This window comes from Trachemys scripta, chromosome 8, assembly GCF_013100865.1.
Source record: "Trachemys scripta elegans isolate TJP31775 chromosome 8, CAS_Tse_1.0, whole genome shotgun sequence".
NCBI classification, from domain to species: Eukaryota; Metazoa; Chordata; order Testudines; family Emydidae; genus Trachemys; species Trachemys scripta.
Genome location: NC_048305.1, coordinates 56957075 through 56973118, shown reverse-complemented (window position 1 = coordinate 56973118; position 16044 = coordinate 56957075). Strand labels below are relative to the sequence as shown.

Below are 16044 nucleotides of genomic sequence, written 5' to 3'. Positions count from 1 at the left end.
ATCCCGAGTTATTCAAAAATACCATTAGCTATACTTTCCAATGTCCCCATGACATTTGGCTATCTGAGATTGAGAATCCATTTTTTGGCTTAAAATGAGTATTGCATGAATGTGAAACATAAAATGTAAATCTTTATAAGGAAAGTATGGAACACAAGCAGATCTCATGTACCTTGTAGTGTGTGTGGATCTAAATTTTTACTGACAGCTTGACCTTTTGTCATTATTTTTTTTTGTAAAGGTGACTGAGGAAGTTCGTGCAACTGTTGAAGCCCGTTTGAAGGATTCTTCTGAGTATCAAGCCCAGCTAGAAAAGAAGTTGATGGAGGCAGAGAAGGAAAAGCAAGAACTTCAGGATGAGAAACGTAAAGCTATAGAGAACATGGAGCAACAGGTATAGAGTGCTGAATGTTCACCTTCCTTGTGTCTACAAGAATATGTTTGCAGTTAGTCTTTAATTGTAGTTTTCATTTTAACTTCTATGCAGAAAAGGAAAGCAATGCAGTCTCCAATGCTAATTTGTTGTACCTTTCACAAAAGGTTTTACAGGAGTGTAACTCAATTAAAGGATGCTATATTAAAATATATGAATACATATATTAAACTCTTATCCACTCAGTCCTTCACTGTTTCTCTTATCTTATACTTTGATCAGTGCTTGAAGGAAATAGCGTTGGCACACTAGCAAAACCAAGCTGCAGTGTTTTGTATGTATGCCAAAATTAGGGCATCCAGGCCCTTTAATTTTCCGTTTTATATTTGGAAAATGGCTGATTTCCTTCCTCTTGGAGTTGAAATTAACAAGACTGCTGTGCAACCAGCATCACTGATGGGAACTCAGCTGGGAAAGCATAGTTAACTATCTCTGAAAAGGGAGCGCAGAAGACCTGAATTCACACAAAAATGGCTCTATTACATTAATAAACCAAAATCTAAATCTCACCAGATTATAACCATTTAAAATTCCTCCTTTGACTCTAAATTATTCATATCTTGTACCTCTTCGTGTTCCTTCTTTTAAACACTGTGTTATAGTACTTAATAAATTACATTGTCATATTCAATTTTATTTCCTTCCTATAGCTATCTGAACTGAAGAAGAGTCTCTCTAATGTGCAATCTGAAGTCCAGGAAGCTCTTCAAAGAGCAAGCACAGCAATAAATAATGAACAGCAAGCCAGGCGTGACTGTCAGGAACAAGTAAGTTTTGGTTTTAGCTGTAAATGGCCAGATGCAGATTGTTTGTTTGATAGTTTTGTCTCTGTCTGGAGCCAAGGTCAAGTTTAACTTTCAGTGCAGTTGGTCAGAGAAATTAGTAGAAATAGAAGAGTATTACAGAAGCAGTTCGTCCTATGTCATTCCTATGACATGATTGTTTCCTAGACTGTATTTCCTGGTGCGTTATTGCCTTGATGTAATCTAAATTTTAAATAACTAGAGTGTTAATTAAATAGACTTTGAATATAAAATCCTGCACTTGTATAAGGCCCCAGTGTGAACCTGCCGCGGCAGGGAGAGGCGCCCCTCCCTTGGCGTGGCCCAGCCCTGCTGGAGCTGCCGCAGCCGTGAAGAGGTGCCTCTTCCCCAGCCCCGAACTTCCGCGGCACAAGAGGTCTGGGAGAGTCCTCTCTTCCCACCGCAGCCCTGGGGCAGCCTGTACCCCAAACCCCCTCATCCCCGTCCCCACCCCAAAGCCCACACCCCAACCCTCTGCCCCAGCCCTGAGCCCCCCAACCCCTCATATCCAGCCCCACCCCAGAGCCTGCACCCCCCAGCCAGAGCCCTCATCCCCCCTAACCCTTTGCCCCAGCCCTTAGCCCCCTCTCACACTCCAAACCCCTCAGCCCCACCCCCACCACATGAATTTTGTTATATGCACCAATATGAAGGTGATGTGTCAAACATCACCTCCATATTGGTGCACATAACAAAATTAATTCCACACATGGACGTAAAAAATTAGAGGGAACACTGATTGTGGGATGTACTTAACTGATCTTAATGGATTCTTACTTAACTCTCCAGAAGAAGGTGAAAACTAAAGTTCTCGCCAGTATATATTAGGGGAAAATTTATTTCCAAACCCAATTTTGACAATTACTTAAAGTGCATGCTAGCAGCAATAACTGTAGCAAAACATTTTTGCCAGTACTCTGAGAAGATAAGTTTGGTGTCAAGTAACTGCTGGTTTTTACAGTGAATCCTAGTCACGCTTATTTTTCTACATCTGAGAATTCCAATAACTCTTTCAGAAAACTCCATTGTGTAGCTTATGTAGATTGAGTGTTTAATTGCCAGGGATTTTCATGTGTCTTTGCTGGTCCTTTCCCCCCTTTTTGTATTTATTTCTCTCCATAGTTGCAATCAGCAGAAATACTTGAACAAGCTCCTATCCCTCTCAATGCAGAATTTAAAGGAAGAGGGCTGGTAATAGGGCATATAAAAAGTGGATTTCATCCAGCTGGCTGCCAGAGCGTTAATATTTAGGGATATATTCAAATCTGCATATCTGTTTTCTCAGGCTTTTGAGAATCACATGGGTTAAGGGATAGGGACACTTTGAAGAGGTGGCTTAGATTTTATTATTAGTGGCTTATTTTGTTTATCAGGATTGATATACAAGAGAAGACAAGTCTAATATTGGGAAATTTCCCTTTTTGTATTTATGTAACTTTTGAACGCGCTATGGAGGGTATGTGATATACTTGAAGAAATATCAAAGTACACTGTTTCTCACAGGCAAAGATAGCTTCAGAAGCTCAAAATAAGTATGAACGGGAATTGATGCTTCATGCAGCTGATGTTGAGGCCTTGCAGGCTGCTAAAAGTCAAGTTGCTAAGAATTCAGCAATAAGGCAGCAGTTAGAGGAAGCTACTCAGAAAGCTGAATCTACACTTCTGGAGTGCAAAGCCTCATGGGAGGAGCGGGAGAGAATGTTAAAGGTAAGATTTTTCTGGCTTCAGTGACTTTTCTGAAGTGTATAGATATCTGTAGTGTTCAGACCCATGCAAATTAAAATTCATCATGACCAAACAGAAAAATATTTCTGTCGTAGGATGAAGCTTCAAAGCTTGGGTCTCGCTGTGACGACTTAGAAAAACAAAACCGATTATTACATGAGCAACTGGAAAATCTAAGTGACAAGATGGTGACCTCTGTGAAGGAATCCATGCCAAGTGCATTGAATGTTTCTCTCAATGAAGAAGGCAAATCACAAGAACAAATCTTAGAAATTCTCAGGTAAATTTAATCCTGAACTATTTTCCTTAGTCATTGTGAGTAATTTCAGTTGCTGAACTGGTTAGTTCACCTTCATTTTCTTTTTTGGAAAACACAGAAAATTTCAAAATTAAAGTGGATTAATTTTTAACTGATATTAGCTATGGTGACAGCCTTTTGCCCTGCTTCAGTAGTAGCTGAGATAGGTGGAATTGCAACTGCTGAATGGTCCCAAGTATCATATGTAAAAGATGTAAGCAGAGACTTGTCTGAAGGGCTTGGTATCTCCTGGTAAATGTTGGTGGCAAGAACATTCCACAGAGTGACACCTTCCCAGAGTAGGATCAAGTGTTCTTGTTTCCTTTATTTATTGGTAGATATTAGGATTTGCTTTTGAGTCTCTTCAGTCAACTGCCATTTTTATTTTCTTTTAGCAGCAGGCGTCATTCTGACATGGGTGTCTAGATTTAAAATTCCTTTTTATGCTTGAGTTCAAATGACCCCTTTTCTTATAGATTTATACGCCGAGAGAAGGAGATTGCGGAAACAAGGTTTGAGGTGGCCCAGGTGGAGAGCTTGCGTTATCGTCAAAGGGTGGATCACCTGGAAAGGGAGCTCCAGGAGTTGCACGATAGTCTGAACGCAGAGAGAGAAAAGGTGCAGGTGTGTACATGAACTGGTGGTTACACTTTCAACAAACTGGCTGAAATGTCTTCCTCCTTATTCAAGTCTTTTCCTACTTCAACTGCATACGTCTATGCTGCAGCTGGGAGTGTGTTTCTGAGCTTGGATAGACAGAAGTACTAGCTTAGCTCAAGCTAGCTCGCTAAAAATAGCAGCGTAGCCGGTGTTAGCACAGGAGGTGGCTCAGGCTACCAGTCAGAGTCTGAAGCCAGCCAGACCCCCTGAGTATGTACTTAGGCAGCTAGCCTGAGCCACCCATCTGTGCTATCCTCAGCTATGCTGCTATTTATAGCAGTATTTTTAGAGCTCTGTTTGAGCTAACATGTGTCTACCTGAGTTGGGAAGCATGTCTCTCATCTGCGGCGGAAACATAAGCTAAAAGCTAAGAATTGTGCAAGAGTCCATTGTATTTGGAGTGGGATTGATATTTGTCCAGTTGCACTAACTTTGCTCCTAGCCCGATGAACTTGCTCTCAAAAGCAGGATAGCAATTATGCTTCGAGAACTTGTTTTAACAGGTATAGTTGTGCAGAATAGATATTTAGGAAGCAGTCAAAAGAAATGTTTGGAGAAATGGTACAGAGAATCAAATGGGGAAGCCTGCTATTTTCAAGGTTTTTAAACAATATATTAATTTCTTCATTTAACTCTTTTAAAAGTGTTTACATGAGTTAAAACAGTGATAGTTTTCTAAAATGGAATGCCAGTGAATGTTGTTTGAATGTTTATGTCCAAAGAAAGCTAAACCAGTTTGGATGATTTTCTTTGACCTAACAGATAACAGCAAAAACAATTGCTCAGCATGAAGAACTAATGAAAAAGACGGAAACCATGAATGTGTTGATAGAAACTAACAAGATGCTGAGAGAAGAGAAAGAGAGGCTAGAACAAGAACTACAACAAATGCAGGCAAAGGTTAGTGATGAGACTTATGCACAGAGTTCTCAGACACTCGGTATTTGAAGGAGAACTTGAATGAATCATCATCTGGGTTTGTTAGACATATAAAATATCACTAATTGCAGTAACTATGCTTAAAACTTGATTATAAAGTGGGGGACAATCACTTCAGACACAACTGAGAGGATTTTCAATATAATTAAGATGTCAGAGGACAAGGCCCTGTTTTCTGTGCAAAAAGTTTCAGGCAGCTTTAAATAAAGTAGAAAAATCAGTAGATACTCTTGTTTCAGAGTAGCAGCTGTGTTAGTCTGTATCCGCGAAAAGAACAGGAGTACTTGTGGCACCTTAGAGACTAACACATTTATTTGAGCATAAGATTTTGTGGGCTACAGCCCACTTCATCGGATGCATAGAATGGAACATATAGTAAGGAGATATATATACACATACAGAGAACATGAAAAGGTGGGAGTTGTATATATCTCCTTACTATATGTTCCATTCTCAAATGAATTTGTTAGTCTCTAAGGTGCCACAAGTACTCCTGTTCTTTTTGTAGATAAACTTGGCTAACAATACGCTTTGATCAGGACTCTCATTAAAATAAAAGAAAGATAAAGGGATGGACTAAAGTGGTGGGCCGTAATTTTATTAACTTAAGCCACATATAACACTGGGCATGAGTGCTATCTCACACACTAGGAATTTAATGGTGTCCATTGTGATTTACAGGCCTCCCACTCCCATCATATAACCAGTAACTCAGGGTTGACCCTCCTCAGTCTACCCCTAGAACTCAGCTCACTTCTGAATCTTCTCCTCCTCTTCCCCACCTACTTCCCCCCATACACACACAAGATAAGTAGAGGATATTAAGGGGGACCTCAACTTGTGAAGGCTTCAGGCCTCCTCTTTTACAGGCACAAGGTCCACCAGTGAAATCTTAAGTGTCATTTACTTCTGGGAGTGCTGCACCTTTTAGCCTTTATCTGCGCTAGCCAGTGGAGACACCCCTGAAAGCATGGAAAGGGGTTTAAATTGGCCTTTGTGCTCCACCATCAATCAGCTTTCCCACTTCTCCCCTGACTGGCCAGTGGGAGGCAGAGAACCCGAGGAGGAGGAGGGACCTAGCCATGGCCTTCTCAGGCATGCGCTCTCCCATTTCTCCTTCTGGGCTGTACATCACTCTGCCAGTCTGACCAACATCCCCGCTGCTCCCCCAGTGAGATGGGGGTATATTTTAATACCTGATGATTTCCCAGGTGCGTAAGCTAGAGGCAGACATCCTACCTTTACAAGAGTCTAATGCTGAGCTAAGTGAAAAAAGTGGAATGCTTCAGGCAGAAAAGAAGCTGTTGGAAGAGGATGTCAAACGTTGGAAAGCCCGGACCCAGGTGAGTGCGTCTTTTCACAGAGGAAATCCAAATAAAATAACTCAAATGTTCGTAGATCAACCCCATTTCCTGAAAAAGTGGTGGAAGACTGAAATGAATTTGATTTGTGAAACATCACCAATGAATGTGTATTTATAAAGCTGGAATTTGTTAGGATACCATGAGTTTGCCTTGTCACTCTGCCTGATATGGGACACAGCTAAGAGCACCAATCTCAGGTCAGATTGCCAGAATACAGGGCATATACCCCAGGCTGGTGGTGTAGTCTATCCTAAGTCTTCACCAAACCGGTAAAAATGTGTGCTTCCAAATTACTATACTAGTTATTATGGAGCCACAGACAGTCCCCGTCAGGCCCTCATGCATTGCCCAGACAAACCATTTATCTGTGATAAATGATTATTAAAACCAGAAATAACATGTATTCGATTTTTCCTTTTCCAAAGAACCAGCCACTTACCCACAGATCAAAATATACTTCATGATCTCACCCAAAAAACATGCTTCAGCCAATCTTTAGTTACTAAAGATTTATTAATAAGGAAAAGAAGAGTGATTAAAAGGTTAAAATGAATCATATACGTTACAGTTGATTTCAGAGTTTGTAGATCAGGATAATAGCAGTGATGTTAAATCAGCCAGTTTGTAATAAGTCTCTCTGGGTCATCCAAATGATTGGGAATCCTCAGTCCATTGTTTAAAGCTTCCCTTTATTATAGAAATCATAGTCCAGAGATGAGGAGCAAGAAAGAGGCAAAAGGATAATGTCACAGTCTACATTTATATTCTCAGTCCAAGTGCATGGAAAGTTAGTCTCAAACCTGAGTCATGAATCACATGTTCTACGTGTCCTTGCCGATTCATGAGGCATCAATTGTCTACATGCTCTCTGAGGCATAGTTGGAAGGGGCCCACTGGAAGAGTTGATTCTCCTTAATGGTCCATCAACCATAGCTGACTGGTCTTGATTTAAATCTGTCTTGTGTGTGTTACCCAGGAACACAACATGTTTGAGATACAAACACATAGCAAAGATTCATAACTTCGTATGCAATGATACTACACGCATATAAACAGGATAACATTGTTCAACAGCTTACAACTTTTCCAATGATAACTTACAAGGTATACTTTGTTTGAGATTTATCACAATTGTGCAACAGTGGTGATACCTTAGTGGTGATACCTTAGTGTAAACATGGTCATCTTTTTTTTATACAATATCACATGTCTAACTTAGAGTGCAGTTCTAAACCATCATTGACAGAGCAAAAAGCAACAATCACCAACATGTATAGATTCTGTAGAATTCTAATATGTTTTCTTTTTGCAAGAATCAAGACTATTCAGATTACAAATATCTTTCAGCATTTACTGAGCCAACAGAAAGACACTGATCTTGAAGAATATCGGAAACTCCTTTCAGAGAAGGAGGCAAATACCAAACGCATACAACAGATGAGTGAAGAAACAGGCAGGCTTAAAGCAGAAATAGCAAGGTACGGTATAAGGAAACTTGTGGAAAGTTCTGCATACTAAAAGTCTGTTTTACTATGTAATATTTAAAATAAGACAACATCAGGAAATGAAACTCCTAAATGTCCCTATATAAGTGTTAAGCCTTTGGTGTTTGTTCAGCAATTTAACTCCTTTTTATACTTCTAGTTATAGTGAAGTGTTAATTTATTTGGAAACAGGACATTTAAAATAAGTAGCCAAATGACTCCAAATTTAACTTTTATAATTTGATTCAATATGGGTACTTTACTTTACTTTGAATATATATTCACTCATGGTGACTATGACAGTACAAAAATATAGCAATATCAAAATGTATTGACTTTGTTTATCTCTTGGCAAGATCTCATGCATCTTTTCATCCAATTTTGGTATTTAGATCTAATGCATCTCTGACTACAAGCCAGAATCTGGTCCAGACCCTCAGAGATGAGCTATCTAAAATAAGAACTGAAAAGGACACTCTTCAGAAGGAGTTAGAGAATAAAGTGGCTGACATACAAGAAAAAGTCAAAACTATAACACAGGTCAAGAAAATTGGACGACGATACAAGACTCAGTATGAAGAGCTGAAAGCACAATATGACAAGGTAGATGTAAATTCTGATTATTTAAGAAATTGAATAGTACATTTTCAGCAGAGTCTTCATACTTATTACTGTTTATAATATCTGAATTAGTTTTAAAAACTAAAAACGTGTCTAACATTACTTCTGATACAGAAACTTGCCTATGAAATTCTGGCTTTAACTTTGAAATGTCCAAAGAATAATATGCTGTATGTTGTTTGAATGTGTGATGTATGAAACAGCTCTTAAGAGAGCATCATAATTCCTTTCTGTGGGTAGGTCTACACTTACGTCCGGGTCCGGCGGTAAGCAATCGATCTTCTGGGATCGATTTATCACGTCTTGTCTAGACGCGATAAATCGATCCCGGAAGTGCTCGCCGTCAACGCCGGTACTCCAGCTCGGCGAGAGGAGTACGCGGCATCGACGGGAGAGCCTGCCTGCCGCGTCTGGACCCGCAGTAAGTTCGAACTAAGGTACTTCGAATTCAGCTACGTTATTAACGTAGCTGAATTTGCGTACCTTAGTTCGAAGTGGGGGGTTAGTGTGGACCAGGCCTGTATCCTGCTTAGACCATTTCTGATGATCAGTGCCCATCTGGTAGTGTTGTAGAAAGCTATCACTTTTATACACATCTGATGGCTCCCTTTTAAAAAACAAAACAAAAAACCCACAACCCAGACCTGACCAATTTGCAATGTTTCAGGTGGTTGCTGAGACATCAACACAGTCTTATGCAGAAGAACAAGAACAGCAAGCTTCTGTCCAGGAAATACAAGAACTGAAAGAGTCTCTCAGCCAGGCTGAGGTAAAGACAAAAGCCCTGGAGAATCAGATTGAAAATTTACAGAAGGTAAGAAGAGAGCAATATTGTTAGTTTCTTCATATGTTTTAAAAGCACTTTACAAACAAATCTTCACTGTACCCTGTGAAGTATGTGTGTGTGTTCTCTCTCTCTCTCTCTCTCTCTCTCTCTCTGTGTGTGTTGGAGGAGCTGGAATATTATACCACTGAGAACTTTTACTATCTTAACTAAAATGATTAGTTAGTACCTCAGCTCTTTGGCTGTGTTTTGTGTCTGATGCACTCACCACCTAGTTTTAAGGTAGCTTATTATAGCTGGTAGCTAAATTATCTCTTTTTTTTTTTTTTTTTTTTTTCCTGCAGACTATAGCAGAGAAAGAAAGTGAAGCCAGAAGTCTTCAGGAACAGATATCTCAGCTACAGTCAGAACTTTCTCGTCTTCATCAAGATTTGCAAGAGAGAACAACACAGGAAGAACAGCTCAGGCAGCAGATAACTGAGAAGGAGGAGAAGACTAGGAAGACCCTGCTGGCTGCCAAGCAGAAAATTGCACAGTTAGCTGGTAAGTTACCCTACTCTGTCTTAAGGGTTTTCCATTTTTTTCATTGGTTTTATGGAGAAACTTTCTGGGCTGAAACCCTGGAGAAAAATGTGATCTTCTTGGGTAAACTTCAGCCAGAAATTAACTATGATGTAAACTGTAAGTTTCTAAAATTAAACTTTGAATGTAGCTGTTCACTGGGCAGGTTTTTTAGCTATATACAGTTAGTTATGCAGTGTTGGAATCTGTAAAAATGTTTGACTTGGTATCAGTTAAGAGGCCAATAACTAATCTGAGAGTTATTTTAGATGAGTCAGAGGATATTGTCCTTGCTTATCACCCAGGTATTTATCCCACATAAGTTACCCGCACAAAGGACATTCCTTTCTTTCCGCAAGTTCAGTGTTAATCAGGAAGGAATGACATTACTAGTGCCTGCTTTCTGAGGGTTGGAGAAAACATACAGTCCTTTGATATTTCAAATTTACAATTGGTAACCATGTTTTCAAAAAAATCACACAAGCTATCACTAAGAGATAGTTTTATCACTTACAATCTGTTAGTACACATAGGTCTCTGTGTAAAGAACTTCATTAACTTATAAAAGCAAACAGACTTTCAGTGCACAAATATTTGGTAGGCAGTTTTACAGTGAAAAAACGGAATGCTTTGTTACTTGATTAGGTACGAAAGAACAGCTGACAAAAGAAAATGATGAGTGGAAACAAAAGAGTAGTGCATTAGAAGAGCAAAAGACTGAGTTGGAGGTGCGGATGAGTGCACTCAAATCACAGTATGAAGGTCGCATTTGCCGCCTGGAGAGAGAGCTAAGAGAGCAACAAGAGAGGCACCACGAACAGCGAGATGAGCCTCCAGAGTCTACTAATAAGGTAAGGTACAAGATATGTGAAGCTTTTGTTAGCTGTATTAGCATATGTAGTGAAACAGAATGGTTTGTGTCTAACAATGTGTGGGCTTTGAGTTCACAGTAAGGGAGCAGTTGTGAATTAGAATAGTTCCTGTGTGGTGCCCCTTCCCTAATACCATATCTCTGATAGCAGGTGGAAATTCAACAGACACAACCTCTTCCAATGGTGCTTCCAGTCTTTTTAATACCCAGAATAATGTGGCTGGAAACCCAAAACAGTACATACCACCTCCAGTGTCCCAAAGCCAGTTGGCCTTGGAAGGAAGGGAAACAGTTCTTTGGTGCATTAGACGTTAATAACAAAAAATTTGTTCTGGTGGGATTCAAACTTTCCCTTGCTAACAAAAGCATATAATTATTTTACTGACTAGGTTTCACCAGAGGAGCGTTCAAACAGTGCTCCTCTCATTGATTCTGTCTGCAGTCTTATATGCACATACAATATCACAGGACTATGGTGCTAACACTTTGAGCTTGCATCCTGGTCCAACAGTAAATATGATTCTTTCCAATAGAACAGAATTAATCAGTACTCTTTTTGGCTGACTGAAAAAACTGCATTATCATGGGTATCCCAGAAAATACTTGACTTGCTTCAGCAAGCTCAGAATATTTGAGAGTAAGCATGGAACTTCACCTGGTATTCTGCCAAATCCGTAGTTGAAACAATTGTAATTAAGGAGATCTGTCTACTGAAGCAGTAATCAAAATTGCATTTTTGGATTATTTTATAGAGCCTGCTGGCTTAATGTTTGGCTATGGAATCATATAATGTACAGAAACACTTATGTCTAATAGGTTCCGGAACAGCAGAGGCAGATTACACTTAAATCTACTCCAGCGTCAGGTGAAAGAGGAATGTAAGTTGCAGGTTCTTTTTTGTCCAGTTGCTATGTCTATATTTTTTGTTTTGAACTGTAGGAATGAATTAAAATGAATTAAAGGCTTTTGCATTTAAGAATTTTTGAACAGCTTTTGGAAGTTACTTACTGCTTAATGCTAATACTGAGCTATGGACTAACTGAACTGTCTGCCTCCTGAGGCAAATCTAACCAGTTAAGTCATTTACTGCTAAACTGTCACATTTAGGTACACTGTGAACTTGAAATCTAGTCCATTTGAAAAATTATAAGCCATTTCAAATACTACGCCAGGCTGTGAAGATGTATAATCTTTATGGCTTTATAATCTGACATTTCTGTTCTTGGAACAGTTTTGACCCCGGGTGTTCTTGTAACAATGATACACATCTTTGATTTTTAAAATCCTGGTATCTCTTTAAAATAAAGTTCTGAACTTGAGAACTTACTGTAAAAATCACTTGCATCATTCTTATTCTGCACATATTCTCCCTCTGTATTAAGCCATATCAGTTGACTTCAGTGACAATTATAAGGCTGTGTCTACACTGCCACTTTCAGTGCTAAAACTTTAGTTGTTAAGGAGTGTGAAAAACACACCCCTGAGCGACAAAAGTTTTAGCGCTAAAAAGCGCCAGTATAGACAGCGCTTTATCGCCTGGAGCCATGCAGATTTCTAGTTAATCACATCTATCAAGTCTATGGGGTTGTGCACCGGGCATAATTTGCCCTGCAGAATCTTTTCTAGCGGAGATACGCAAGAATGATAATTGTGAACAAAACTTTGAAGGTAGCTGTTGATTATGGAATCATAAATATGTAGTGCTGGAAAGGACCCCGAGAGGTCGTTAAGTCCAGCCCCCTGCACTAAGGCAGGACCAGGTAAACCTAGACCATCCCTGACAGATGTTTGTCCAACCTGATTTTGAAAACATCCAGTGATGGGGATTTACAACTTCACTTGGTAACCTCTTGTTAATTTAACTACCCTTGTAGTTTTTCCTAATATCTAACCTAAATTTCCCTTTCTGCAGATTAAGCAATTATATCTTGTCTCACCTTCAGTGGACATGGAGAACTAATCACCATCCTCTTTATAACAGCCGTTAACGTATTTGAAGACTGTTTATCTTGCCCTCCCCACCGGTTGTCTTTTCTCTAGACTTAAACCTACCCAGTTTTGTTAAACCTTTCCTCATAGGTCAGAATTTCTAAACATTTTATCCTAGGCTAGGACTATAACAGCGTTTAAAAGAGAACTGGATAAATTCATGGTGGTTAAGTCCATTAATGGCCATTTGTCAGAGGATGGAGATGGATGGCAGGAGAGAGATCACTTGATCATTGCCTGTTGGTCCACTCCCTCTGGGGCACCTGGCATTGGCCACTGTCAGTAGGTAGGATAGTGGGCTAGATGGACCTTTGGTCAGACCCGGTACGGCTGTTCTTATGTTCTAACAATAATGATAAGAACATAAGAACGGCCATACTGGTTCAGACCAAAGGTCCATCTAGCCCAGTAACCTGTCTTCCAACAGTGGACAATGCCAGGTGCCCCAGAGGGAATGAACAGAACAGGTAATCCATCCCCTGTTACCTATTCCCAGCTTCTGGCAAACAGAGGCTTGAGACACCATCCCTGCCAATCATGGCTAATAGCCATTGATGGACTTATCATCAATGAACTTATCTAGTTCTTTTTTGAACCCTGTTATAGTCTTGGCCTTCACAACATCCTCTGGCAAAGAGTTCCACAGGTTGACTGTGTTGTGTGAAGAAATACTTCCTTTTGTTCGAATACTTCCTGCTGCCTATTAATTTCATTTGGTGACCCCTACCTCTTGTGTTATGAGAGGGAGTAAATAACACTTCCTTATTTACTTTCTCCACACCAGTCATGATTTTATAGACCTGTATCATATCCCCCCTTATTCAGACTTTTAAGCTTGGAAAAGAGATGACTCTTATTAATCTCTCCTCATACGGAAGCTGTTCCATGCCCCTAATCAATTTTGTTGCCCTTTTCTGAACCTTTTCCAATTCCAATATATCTTTTTTGAGATGGGGTGACCACATCTGCATGCAGTATTCAAGATGTGGGCATACCATGGATTTATATAGAGGCAATATGATATTTTTGTCATCTTATTTATCCCTTTCTTAATTATTGCCAACATTCTCTTAGCTTTTTTGACTGCTGCTACATGTTGAGTGGATGTTTTCAGAGAACTATCCACAATGATGCCAAGATCTCTCTCTCTCTCTCTCTCTCTCTCGAGTGGTAACAGCTAATTTAGACCCCATGATTTTATATGTATAGTTGAGATTATGTTTTCCAATGTGCATTACTTTGCATTTATCAACATTGAATTTCATCTGCCGTTTTGTTACCCCATCACCCAGTTGTTGCTCTCCTCTGGTCTCTTCAATTATAAACATCTTTTCTAAAGTGTGGCGCCCAGAACTGGATGCTACTCTATCTCAGGCCTAACCAATGCCGAGTAGAGCGGGACAATTACTTACCATGTCTTACATACGGCACTCCTGTTAATACACCCCAGAATGATATAAGCCTTTTTTTGCAACTGCAGCCATTGCTGATTTTCAATCTGTGATCCACTATAATTTCCAGATACTTTTCAGCAGAACTACCACCTAGCTAGTTATTTCCCATTTTGTGTTCTGTGACAGACCCAGACCAGTGGGGTACAGGAGTCTGGTAGAGGGCAAATATACTGGTCACTGGATGACTAGTTTTCTGTTCCCTGAGTGATCAGAACAGGGGCTGAACTAGAGAAATCAGGAACCTGCTAGAACCAGTTAAAGCAGGCAGGCTAATTAGGACACCTGGAGCCAATTAAGAAGAAGCTGCTAGAATCAATTAAGGCAGGCTAATCAGGGCACCTGGGTTTTAAAAGGAGCTCAATTCAGTTTGTAGTGGGAGTGTGAGGAGCTGGGAGCAAGAGGCGCAAGGAGCTGAGAGTGAGAGGGTGTGCTGCTGGAGGACTGAGGAGCACCAGCGTTATCAGACACCAGGAGGAAGGTCCTGTGGTGAGAATAAGGAAGGTGTTTGGAGGAGGCCATGGGGAAGTAGCCCAGGGAGTTGTAGCTGACATGCAGCTGTTACAGGAGGCACTATAGACAGCTGCAGTCCACAGGGCCCTAGGCTGGAACCCGGAGTAGAGGGCAGGCCCGGGTTCCCCCCAAACCACCCAATTGACCTGGACTGTGGGTTCTTCCAGAGGGGAAGGTCTCTGGGCTGTTCCCCAACCCACCTGGTGAATCTCTGAGACAAGAAAATCTGCCAATAAGCACAGGACCCACCAAGATAGAGGAGTAACTTTGTCACAGTTCATTATTTGATATTTTTTTTTCCTTCCTAAGTGTGGTACTTTGCACTTGTCTTTATTGAATTTCATCTTGATTTCAGTCCAGTTCTCTAATTTTTCAAGGTTGGTTTTGAATTCTAATCCTTCTAATATTCTATCCTTCTAATATTGAATAGCACCAGACTCAGGCCTGCAGGACCCTTAAAGATATGCCCTCCCAGCTTTAGTATAGTCTTTCAACCAGTTATGCTCTCACCCTAAAGCAATTTCATATAGACTACGTTTCCTAAGTTTGTTTATGAGAATGTTGTGGTAACAGTGTCAAAAGCCTTATTAAAATCAAGACACATCACATCTGCTGGTTCCCCCGATTCACTAGTCCAATTAGGGTGACCAGACATTGAACAGTTTGTCCCATGTACCGACCAAAGTATGGTCGGGACACCATTTCTCCTGATATTTTGTTTTGGGCGCGGTGGCCCTTTTTTTGCTTAGGCGGCGGTGACAGGCAGGGGTGACTTTGCAATTGTTACACTCACCCGGCACGTCCAGGTCTTTGGCGGCACTCCGGCGGCAGGTACTTCTTTCTTCGGTGGCAAGATTTATTACCCGCCACCGAAATGCCGCCAAGGACCGTCAGCGACTGAAGGACCCGCCGCTGGAGTGCCGCCGAAGACCCGGACGTGCCAGGTGAGTGTAACAATTGAAAAGGCATTCCCCCTGTGGCGGTCCTGATATTTTGGAGTTATCATCTGGTCACTTTAAGGCCAGTAATCCTGTGAAAGAAGGAAATTAGGTTGGTTTGGCATGATTTGTTCTTGACAGATTCATGCTGTCTGTTCTTTATAACCCTCTTATCCCCTAAGTGCTTACAAATTATTTAATGATTTGTCCCAGTATCTTTCCCAGTACTGAAGTTAGGCTGTCTGGTCTATAATTTCCCGCATCCTCTTTGTTCCCTTTTTTTAAAGATAAGTACTCTCCTTGCCTTTCTCCAGTCCTTTGGGACCTCACCCATCCTCCTTGAGTTCTCAGATAATAATTGCTAACAGTTCCAAGATGGCTTCAGCTAGTTCCTTAAGTACCCTAGGATGTATTTCTTTTGGCCCTGTTGAATTTAATACATCTAACTTATACAAATATTCTTTAACCTGATCTTTCCCTATTTTGACTTGCATTCTTCCCTTCTTGTTGTTAATATTAATTGTATTGAGTATCTGGTTACTACTCTTCTTTTTTAGTGAAGACTGAAGCAGAATAGACATTAAAAACCTTAGGCTTCCAAATGTCATCT

The 16044-nt window shown here is 40.4% G+C and overlaps 1 protein-coding gene across 2 annotated transcripts in view; it reads left to right on the top strand.

The window, feature by feature from the left end:
- TPR (translocated promoter region, nuclear basket protein) overlaps positions 1-16044 on the top strand; it is an 82269-nt gene that overhangs the window by 39793 nt on the left and 26432 nt on the right. For both annotated transcript variants that reach the window (XM_034778418.1, XM_034778419.1), the window contains exons 23-35: positions 242-394; positions 1084-1200; positions 2740-2943; positions 3057-3241; positions 3736-3883; positions 4682-4819; positions 6070-6201; positions 7570-7700; positions 8099-8309; positions 8995-9141; positions 9456-9654; positions 10318-10523; positions 11360-11421. In XM_034778418.1, the coding sequence (XP_034634309.1) occupies positions 242-394; positions 1084-1200; positions 2740-2943; positions 3057-3241; positions 3736-3883; positions 4682-4819; positions 6070-6201; positions 7570-7700; positions 8099-8309; positions 8995-9141; positions 9456-9654; positions 10318-10523; positions 11360-11421 (2033 nt within the window). The remainder of the gene's footprint in view (positions 1-241; positions 395-1083; positions 1201-2739; positions 2944-3056; positions 3242-3735; positions 3884-4681; positions 4820-6069; positions 6202-7569; positions 7701-8098; positions 8310-8994; positions 9142-9455; positions 9655-10317; positions 10524-11359; positions 11422-16044) is intronic.